Source organism: Phragmites australis, chromosome 12 (genome assembly GCF_958298935.1).
Source record: "Phragmites australis chromosome 12, lpPhrAust1.1, whole genome shotgun sequence".
In the NCBI taxonomy this organism is placed as follows: Eukaryota; Viridiplantae; Streptophyta; class Magnoliopsida; order Poales; family Poaceae; genus Phragmites; species Phragmites australis.
In genome coordinates, this window is record NC_084932.1 from 9,711,282 (window position 1) to 9,722,812 (window position 11,531).

Consider the following 11,531-nt stretch of genomic DNA (forward strand, 5'->3'; position numbering starts at 1 on the left):
AAATACAACCGAACAGATACTTCTTTTAAATAAAACTATGCCAGTTTTCAGTAAAAGTGGATCCATCTCAAATTTATTTTCAAACATCAACATGCCTAACTCTACTCTGAAATGTTCGCAACAGTACCAGATGCAGCTTTCAATTTTTACAATATGCACTTTATTTTCTAAAATACAACTTGGAAATATTATCAAATAGAAACCCTAATCAGATCCGCAGCAACGAGCGAGGTGAAAGACCGGTAGCAACCCAGCAGTAGTGACTGACATGATATACAGACTTGCAGACAACAGCACTGCTAACTAACTAAAACGATTCTTATGCGCCGCAACAAACATTTGCCTGTTCAAGCAGCTGGTATTGGTAGTTTTGTGTTTCGAACAGGCAAATGTAATAGGAGAGCTTCAGTGGAAAGACATTATCTAGACTGCACCAGATGTAGACTCACAACTCTTTCAACAGGCACCCAAAGGGCTGTTCAGATCAACCCATCGTGTCGTGATAACTCAATCTCAACTTAGTGCCAATTATGTGCAGGAACTGAAACATAAACCATGGTGTACCATCATAACAATAACACATCACTAGCTAACATCATCAAAGGCAACGCATGAATTGCTGCATTACAAAAATATACTGATACATTAAAACAAAGTATAATAAAGCATGACGATACGAATGAGATGTAGCCCTGTTGATAACAATACATAGGATGGGTTCAAACAAGTTGTTATGAGTATGTAAACCTTCGCATCAAACAGACCTATAGAAGTAGATCATGCTGCGACAGATAACCATTACTTAACAGTTGAGTTCTAGCATGCAACATTAGATTATCTAAACAAAAAACTCTCAAGATCAATTCAGCAGAAGAGATTATGCAGTCCCTTGAATGTTCTCCGCGAGGAACGCCTTCCCAGGGGCACGCTTGGAAAGGGGACCGTGGACACCATACAGCTGCGCAAAGGTCATAAGATGAACCAGCGTTAGCTAGATTTGCTACTTAATAGCATTCATGTAAGTGACATAAGACAATTAGTCCAGTTTTTCTTCATGTCAAGCATAGTGCTGAAACATAAACAGAGTGAGTACAACAACTTTTCACCTTAGCATTGACACCATCAGGCGCAATTCTACCCTCACTCTTGAATTGGAGATACTCAGCTCGGTTGAACTTGGTGAAACCCCTGAAAAGGAACAATGCACCAAACAAATCAAATTCAAGCATTTCATCAATGGTAGACATAAATATTGAGTTCAACAGCAAGCATCACCATTCCCACATACCACTTCCTGCTGCGGATGATCTTTTGGCGGCCAGGGAACTTGAACTTGGCACGGCGGAGGGCTTCTTCAGCGTGAATAGCATTGTTGTCCTTGCAGCGCACAGAAAGGAGGACCTGACCAATGTCCACACGAGCACAGGTACCCTGAGGCTTGCCAAAAGCACCCCTCATTCCAGTTTGGAGCCGATCAGCCCCAGCACATGAAAGCATCTTGTTGATACGAAGGACATGGAATGGGTGGACCCTGACCCTCAGGTGGAAGGCATCCTTCCCAGCACTCTTGGTCATGTACTTGTTGCAAGCAATGCGGGCAGCCTCAAGAGCCTCACTGGAAACATTCTCCTTCTCCCAACTCACCAAATGGACGCAGAAGGGGAACTCGTCAACTCCCTTCCTCTTCATCCCAACATCATAAATCCTGATCTTGGGGTCAGGGACACCACGGCAGTACCGTGACTTTGGGTATGGCTTATTCTTGATTTGGCGGTAGCACCTAGCCGGTCCTGGTAGAACCAACAGAGCACCCTAGTTATAACCAATATGCACAAAATGGCATCAAATCATTACATGCATAGGTATAATCTCAAAACTTCCTAACAAACCAGAACTAGAATAGCGAGCTTAAAACCGATTTGTCTCTTGAAATGATTCGGTGTCAATGAAACATATCCTTATCATTCTATAAAGAAACCATGTGGACCAAATCACACAGATACAGTGCAGTTCAGCCAAGTGACCTGACTACTCACGTCTACTGAGATGCAAAAATCAGTCATTAGTGCATGTGACAACAGTCAGAAAACTATTTGCTAAAATAAATTCCTCAGAAATAATGCTGAATCTAATCTACAATCCATTAAACAGACTGTTGAAGTTTATACACTCTACAAAAATTAACGCAAAAGGTAACACAATTAACCAGATGACCACAGCATTGCGCAGAATAGACAACATCATAAACAGAACCAACACATCACACAAAGAATGCCAATAAACATAACACCAGAGTTTTTACACGCTTAACAGAACAGTGACAGCATTGAACGCATTCTAAACCTAATTAGATGCCCGCAGAGAAAAGATATATACCCCAAGTATCAATCATAGGCAGAAAAAATACAACTTTACATGTCATTATAAGATTTAGCATCCAGATAGCAGAGACAATGCCATCCACCATGACAGAATGGATCAGACCAGATACCGAGAGCATTCTACATTTTAAACAAGACAATACAAACCAGCAAACACAGTGTACACAAACAGACCATGCTTGCTAGAAACAAAATTCCCTAGAAACAATTTTATGGCACCAGAATTACTTCTACATGCTTAACAGAATCATGATGGCATTCATCTCATTTTGCACTTAATTACATTGGGCGAAGCTAAATTCCGCAAAATCATCACCGACATACAACAACAAAAACAAAACCCATCTTTGCCGATGCTCACTAATAGCGTATACTCAGCGGAGTTAAACACCGCAACATCATCACCAGGAGGCAAAACCGAAACACCAGATTTCTCGCAGCCCATCGGATTCGCACATAGTGGTACGTGCAAAGAGATCTAACAAGACCTAAGCTCCGAATGATATCCCTGCCGTACATCGGCAACAAGACATCGCACGGATCCGAGCAACGGTGAGAGATAGAAGGGAGGGGTGGAAGGGAGGGCGGGCGATCTTACTTCTCCCCATGGCGTCGTCGGAGGCGAGACGTCGAGGTGAAGGCGGCGGCGGCGCAGCACCTGTGGAGTGGTGGGCGCTAGGGTTGGAGGAGGAGATTTATATACGCGGTGATGAGTGGCGTGTGCGCTTGCGTCTGCTGGTGGGCTTTGGGCCCGTGAGTCGTGTGGATGCTAGATATTCGAATTTTTTTATTTTTTAATATTTACAAAAATATATAATATTTTAAAATATTGCATATCCAGCCTATCATCACATGTTGAAAGAGCGACAACAATGTATTACCGACAAATACTTGCATGCATGCATTTGGACTAAAAGAGCTAGCCTAGCCCATGTGTACTATTGAACAGGTGACATATTTTTCAGTAGGGTCAAAAATTAGATACTTGCATGCATGCATTTGGACTAAAAGAGCTAGCCTAGCCCATGTGTACTATTGAACAGGTGATATATTTTTCAGTAGGTTTAGCAGAATGGGTGGTAGTAAAGGTGTCGTCTATTCATTGAGTGACACGTTGTTGTGCAATATTTTAAAATAATTGTGTATTTATGTAGATATTAAAAATAAATAAATATATATATATATATATAAAGCTCCTAGATATTCATCTCCTCTTTGTTAGTCCTTCCTGCATTTTTTTTGTTTTTGCGATTAAAATGTGACGCACACACCACATACTTTTTCGCATTTTTTTGTTTATTCTAATATTTTCAGTTACAATTTTAGCAACTCTTTTGTTTATTATCCATCATAATTGCCCAATTTTGTTTTGTTTCCCATTTTTTTTTGTAAAAAGTAACACCATTCAAATCAACAATTTGGAATAGTTCTTATATCAAATCTTCTGCAAGTTATATTTTCCTAAAATTTGGCTAAGTCATGTGGATATGGAAGTTTGATCACATAATGCTACTTTTCATTGTGCTGAAAATCCTATGTTCTTAACACGCAAGTGCGAAATACAGTCACATCAGTGCCCCCCGGCTTCGAATACATCCAAAACGGCATTAACAAAAGAATGATGGTAGCAAGTACAGAAAGGTGGTGTAAGAGCATCTCTAATAGATACGGTAAATCACTCACCATCGCTATTTTTGTCTAAAATCGTGAAAACACTTTCTCCAGCAGATGCGACAATTGTCTCGCCATCCCTGTAGACACACCATGCTGGCGCCCTCACTCGGCAAAGATAGCGAGTCCTCCCTCCTCGCCATCCCGACCTCCATTCTGTTGCCCCTCCGTTCCCGCGTTCAGCTCCTGTGCACGTCGGTAGGAGGAGAGAGAAGGGGCAGCAAGTTGGCCACATGCTTCAAAAATTCACTCCTTCTCCCCTCTTTTATAAATTCAAAAGGTGAACTTTTAAAGCTCCTAAAATCGTACTGACTTTTTCTGCCCGTAGAATAAATAACAGAGAATCCATTTTAACTAGTTACAACTAAAAATCTCTTACAAATTTTAAATGAAAATTCCTCTACTTCGCTTGAATTTTTAGGGCATAAATTTAAATCTCAAAAATCAGAGAAAATTTATGAATATTCATCTAAACTAATGTACTAATTTCTAAAATTATTGACAGTCCTACGTTACATAGGAAATTTAGTATTTGGTTTGTGTTGCTACTGCTTGCACTTTAACAGTTGAAATTATAGCCGTTGCAAAAAACATAGCTGTTACAAATAAATTAGGTACAAATAAAATATAAGTATATGGGATATGAAAAGTGGGATTTAGCTAGTCTGCTAGAGTATGCAGAAATATGAAGAGAAAATCTTATAAAGTGGATAGCTAAATGAAAATATAGAGAGTCAAATTTGACTAATCTGCTGAAGATGCTCTAAGCTTTAAGTTATAGCCAAAAAAGATCAAAAATATGAACAAGATAGCATGTAACAAAGAAACAATGAATAGGCTTGGGCATATAAGGAGAGCACCCATCTCTCAGATATGATGTTGCAAATGCCTCTCTAGTCTCTACTCAGATCTACCATCTGCCCTCTTCCCATCTTACACAAAGGCAACAACAACACAAAAACATCAGTACCACTCTTGAGAATTGAGGTCAAAGTGTCATGGCACCTAGATTTGTAATGATGAGCTGCTCCTCGGTGAAACCTGAGATGCCCATCACGGTGGTGTAGGGACATAGCGAAGTCAGAGGGGGGCTGATCTTCTTCATGTTCACCTCCTCCATCTCATCACATTTTTCTTCTTCTCTTGCAAAAATTGGAGAGGGGACTATAGGGGAGTTGTAGCTTGTAAGACCTCAAACCTGAAATCTCCTATGTCTTCTGTATCAGTTTTTAGATTAAATAACTGATACGCATAATATAACAGTTGTAGTATCACAGTCAAACTTCATACATAAGTATTAAGATTCAGAACACAAAAGATTACAAACCATACTATATATTATAAATCTGGCCTAACAGCCAACAAAAGCACAGCAGAAGACCACAACCTAAGACCACGACATGACTTCTAAGTCTAATCTTCATCCTTGCCTTCTCCTCAAGCGAAGTCGGCTTCAGTTTCCTCATCTGAATGACAACAAGAGTGAGTACGGAAGGTACTCAACAAGTCCTATACTACTTCAAATATTTGATAGATGCATAAAGTGTAATTCAAGGATAATACTTTACGACTCAGTTTTAAGCGCAAAGCAGTTTATGTCGGGATCCAGTTGTATTCTCTACTGTTAACTTTAAAATAGTTTGAAATAGTTTGAAACCAGGTAACAAGTCATATCTGGAGGGGTTTCGGTTCTAGAAGAGGCTACATCTTTCTCCGCAGTCCCTATCATCACATATGATGTATCTCTAGTACCACACAGATCCTAACGGATTCAACTACAATCTCATCATACAGACATCTAGTCCACACGCTCACTCATCAAGACACACACACAGAGTCTAATCGAGTGTGATCATGCCTTCGCATGTCCATGACCGTGGACACGCTTATTCGAATAGTTTTACACTCTGCAGAGGTTATACACTGTACCCACGCGATATGTTCAGCCTCCAACCATTTAATCACCTTTTCTGACGGGCTTTTCTACGAGATTTACCCTTAAGTACTAAAGATCTTGTACTAAATACCATGTTGCATTTTTAAGCACTTGCTAGTCTCTGCACATTCAAACAGAGGGCCAGATAGTCACTCAACTGTTTGTTGCTCTCAACCTCCTAGTATGATACCCAACCCACTCCGATGAAAGAAAAGTCAAGTTCTGCCCATACAGGACACATAGTTGCACGAGGGTGGCTCAACATGATGACGTAAGATTCGATGCTTAAACGGTCAAGTTATGTATCTTCTTGCAATAAATACCACAAAGGTAACTCAATCCCCCAAGAGCATCTTCGACTGGAGGACTACTCTACCCGCCCCCACCAAAACAGTTTTCACCTAATTTTACACATCTTCTGTCATATCCCACATGACATCAAGGATTTCACAACCATCACGGAATTCACAACCATCAAGGATTCATGGTATATGGGTTAATTTGATAAATAGTGAATTGATATCTCTGAAGAGATGCATTTTAAGGTGACGTCTCCGAGGAGACGTATTCAATCCTAAGTATGCTAGATATCAAGATGTCATCCGACGTTAACATAGATGATGACAGGTAATTCATAGAGCTATATGTATTCTGGATGATGATATTTTAGGCATAGCAATTGCTTGACAGGATTAACTACTACAAGCAGTTTGGAAAAGCGCGATACATAGCACATGCGATAATAAGTCCAGTTTTAGTTGATCGTGTAGATTATTTGAAATCATAGGTTCAATATGATCAAAGAGACAGGACTTGCCTTCTCCGATGTTCTCTTCTAAACCTTGATTGAAATATGGATCCTCCTCGCTCCTGACACTTCCCGCGCAGCACTCACAAAACTTTGCTGGTTTTGCAAACACGACTACGATAAATAATGAACTATACTAGAGAAGAACAAATAACACCCAACAAAAAGCTAAATGAGCCCTAATGAATATCACACTATGATAGATAGGTAGAGCTCTATTTTAGATGAATTTTAGCGAAATAATCACCAAAATTAGAGCCAGAATGGAGAAATTATGACTCCTAGAAGACTTAATCTAAATTTAAATCAAAAAAATATGAAATGACACTATTCATAGGTGGGACCCACTTGTACAGTACAAGTGGACAGATTGGGACAAAATGGGCTCAGATTGGGACAGGTTGGGCATGGACTTGGGCCTAGGCCACACAGTATCCAGCCCACTCAGGTTGGACTGGTTGGTGTGGGCTGTGGGAGCTGGGCCAACCCACTGGGGCATGCCCTGTTGGTGGTTGGGCTGGCTTGGTAGGCTAGTCGCTATAGGGCCAAACCACGGCCTCCTCAACTGGCTGTGTGGCGTGCGTCGAGCCCAGCCACGCGTGCGCTTGCATACAAGTGCACTGGCCGAGCGAAGCGGCGAAGGAGATTGGTCAGTGGCGAGCAATCGCGATGGATTTGCGATGTTGAGCTTGTCGGAATCACGCTCCTGCCGTGGGTTCACGAAGGCAAAAGGTCACCAAGCTTCTACACGCGATAGCGAACTCAGTTGGGGGCTTATCGACGGTAGGCCGTGGCCAGAGGGGTGTCAAAGGGAAGCCAGAGCGGAGCTGGATGGCGGAGCATAGCTGGGGCAGTGGCTAAGCACTAACTGCGTGCGATTAACACCTAGGACCTATGTATATGGCTGCTACACAGCAACACAGCATGGAGGTCGGCTCAGCAGGTGGATAGGAGGTCACCGGCAGCGAGCTCCACACGGTGGAGGGAAAAACCTCACGGCTGCACAACGCTAGGCGAAGGGAGGGCACTAGGACGGCAACAAGCTAGCTAGGAGGGTGCGCGAGGAGACGGGGATTCTCACCAAGCTCGAAAACGGTGATGGGCAGGGTGGCGGCCGATGATGCGGCGGTGGCGGAGTTGCTCAGTCTCCAGCGTGGGCAAGCTCCCGGCGGGCTCTTGGGCAATAGAGGGTGGCACAGGGACGACGACTACCTCCTGGTACTCCTCGGTAGCTCATGGGGACAGAACAATGATGGCTAGCAATGGCGCGGTAGCGGTGCTATGGTGGCGACGAAGCGGAGAAACAGAGAAGGGAGGCCGGGCTGCTCTATTTATAGAGGGACAGAGGGCACGGTGAGGCGGTGGGAGCGTGAGGACGTACACATAAGCCATCTATGTAACAGGCTAGCAATCTAAACATGTTACGACGGCATACACATCTATTTTTTGAACATTGCACACGGCATACACATTTGCGAACCTATCTCGCAAATGTGTATCCACAACAAAAACATTGGGCCATGTGAACAACCAATGCTGCCTCCACACATCCATGGCCTGCACATAAGCCATCAGTTAGGAAAAAAACCTAGCTCAGTTAGTTAGGGTATGGATATACATCTAGAATATTCAAGTTAGAGCTATGTTTGACATGAATTTGAGTGTTTATTTTAAAAAATGGATGTGTGTATCCTGAATGTCTTGTTAGTGAAGAGGCTAAAAATTATACTTTCATTATCTAAAAAATAAGCCATCAGTTCCATCTGTTGAAACACCTCAATTCCACACCATGGGCTCTGCATTATGTTACCCCAAATCCCAACTGAAATTATGCTCAACCGCCCTGTGCGTCAGCATTCGCTGTGGCGTGTGGACTCATGTGTCGGAGTGGGAAAAACAGATTTTTTTTTCACCCCATAACTAGAAAGTCCTTATTATAAAATAGGAAAATAAACATTAAAAAATAGGAAAGCCGGAAACCAAAGGTTATAAAATAGGAAAATGCCTTTTAAGAAACCAAAAAACACATATTCTAAAACCGAAAAATACGTTGATTTATTTGATAGCAGCGGCATATTTACAGAGAAATAATAGTCTACGAGATTTCCTCTCTAAACAAGAAAACTAATCACATAATTAGAAAACAATATTTAGCTAATCAAAGAAAAAGATAACAGCAAGCGAGTTTCCCTCTCTAAACAAGGAAACTAATCACGTAATCAGAGAAACAATCTCCGGGTAATCAAGGAAAAATAGGTAAAATGAACAAATAACCATATATGTCATGCTTTCCCGAGGACGTTATTATTTTATTGTTGTGGTCATATATGCAATGCATGAAGTCACTTGTTTTATTTCTATTTATATCATTTTTCAGTTCTGATGATTATCTTTTCCAGTTGAGTAAAAGATGACTTCCATATTCAACAGAAATATTTCATCATTTCCTTGGTACTTTTCCGGTTCTAATAATTATTGTTTTTGGTTGAGTAAAGAACATGAAGATAAAAAAATATGAGGAAAACATGAACTAAATGATCTGTCCACTCGAAATTGAACCAAACAAAGGTAAAACAATTGTCACAATATATGATTCAACATACTTCTTTTTGTAATAGGTGAAAATTTAGAAAAATCGCTTAAGAAATCACACTAACTCAAGATCAAAATTTTACACAAATAGAAACCCAATACTTGGACTAGAACCCATGCCGCCATCGTCGAGTATGTTGATTGAGTCGATAGTGGAGACTAGAGATACATGAACAATGGACAGATGTGCCGATGGAGATTCCGTGTGTACAACTATGCTTGCACCTGTGGGCAGCAAACGTGTGAGAGAGAGAGCACAATAAGACGGAGGGATTTACGTCCCTCTCAAATTGCCCCACCGGCATTGGCTACAAATCTGGATATGAAGATCTTCGGCAGTTTATTGGGGTTAGAGGGGAGAGAAGGAAACGACCTCTATTTAAAAGGCTAATAGGGTAGCTTTTTCGGGTTGCGAGAGTAAATTTTTGTTTTTTCCCTAATGTGGAGTGGATTGCGCATTGATTTTTGGGTTGCGGGAGTAAACTTTTGGTATTTTCTGGTTGCAAAGAGAATGGCATGTTGAATACTTATTTAACACACTGGGAGTTAAATAAAGGTTATATATATTTATATTCTTTTATATCCCTTGAATATGTTTAAACCTCTTTATAGGTACATGTTTATATCTACACTAATATGCAGTGTTCGCCTAAATGGCCGTGTAGGCCGACTATATGACGCGTAGATGCTAGTCGATGGCCAGGCACATAGTTTAGGCCATAAACGATGGATTACACGGTATGCCCGTTTAAAGGTCACACACGGTCATAAACGGATTGGGCGGATGACATGGGACGGAGGCAAAATGGCTCTGGGTGGTGACTAGCCCGAATAGCGCCGCGTTTAGGTGATGGCACTGGAAAGTTGGGTGCAAAATGAAATTTTCAGCCCCCTCTTACGTGCCCACTACCAAATGGCCACTATATGAGGCTGCCTGCTAGTTTTTGGGCCTCCTCTCAATCCGCCACCGCTCCTCTCCAAGGTTCGCGTTACCGACCGGAGGTCGGTTACCGACCTCCGGCGGTAACCGAAAAACCGCGGTAACCACGATTACCGGTCAAAAATTCAAAAAAAATCGGAGAAAATTCATTCGGCAAATTTTAAATTTTTGCGAAAAAATCATGTTTTTGCCCTCTCGGTAACCGAGCGGTTTGGGTCGGTTACCGAGCGATTTTCTCGCATTTTTGATTCGGTCGGTTACCGAGCGGTTTGGCTCGGTAACCGCTCGGTTTTCTCGATTTATCGAGCGGTTTTATCGAATTTCAGCGCAGTTCAACAAAAAATCTAAAAAAGGGTTCAATCTTGTAAAATCAATAACTAATTCATCCGAGCTTCAAATCAAGTGAAACAAATTTTGTTGGATTCCTTGTAACATGATCTACATGATAAAAGTATTTATACTCATAAAAAGTTCAAAATTTTCTGTGAGAAATTTTATTTGTTAAACCAAGGTAAATGCATAGTTTACTCTTTGCTAATCCAAAAATCATGAAACTAATTTTGTTAGTCTTCTTACATGATCCTATATCTTTTAAAAATATATGAACTCATGAATTAGTTATTGTAACATGCATGATTGTGTAAATATGTTGCGACTAGATTAATTCATAACTGACCCATCACACCTTAAAAATTAGTGAAACCACTTTCATTAGCTTATTTATATTATGATTTACGTAGAAAAAATAATAGTAGACATGAAAAAATTAATTACAGTGATTTTTCTTAACATATTCACTTTATGCTTGTGAACTTTGTAAAAATCATAGAGAATTTAATAAAACTCTAAATAAAGTGAAATCAATTTTAAAGGTTCTCTTAAAATACGTTTTATACAAGAAAAATATGTGTTTGCATGTTACACTTTTCCTTAACGTGAGTTAATAATTGAGCCGCACGCTTCAATTTTTTTCATTTTTTTCAAACTTTCTCCCTATAGAATATGATGCAAACGACATTATTTTTGAAAAAAAATTTCACAGAAGTTCTTAGAATTGTGTCTAGTTTTTTTTAAGATTTTTTTTGAATTTTTTTTAATTTTTTTTATTTTTTCGAATTTTTTGAATTCAAATTTCGGTTACCGAGCGGTTTTTGAAATCGGACCGGACCGGGAAGGTCGGTAACCGCGATTTTTGAGCGGTTA

At 40.5% G+C, this 11,531-nt stretch overlaps 1 protein-coding gene across 1 annotated transcript; it reads right to left on the reverse strand.

Annotated features, from left to right (window-relative positions):
- Nucleotides 1-598: 598 nt before the first annotated feature.
- On the reverse strand, nt 599-3,123 carry LOC133886897 (large ribosomal subunit protein uL16z-like). The gene is made up of 4 exons (XM_062326805.1): nt 2,980-3,123; nt 1,289-1,790; nt 1,107-1,188; nt 599-958 (listed from the first exon to the last, which is right to left on the reverse strand). The coding sequence occupies exons 1-4, from the start codon at nt 2,987-2,989 to the stop codon at nt 878-880; spliced, it is 675 nt and encodes a 224-aa protein (XP_062182789.1). The 5' UTR covers nt 2,990-3,123; the 3' UTR covers nt 599-877.
- Nucleotides 3,124-11,531: the final 8,408 nt, after the last annotated feature.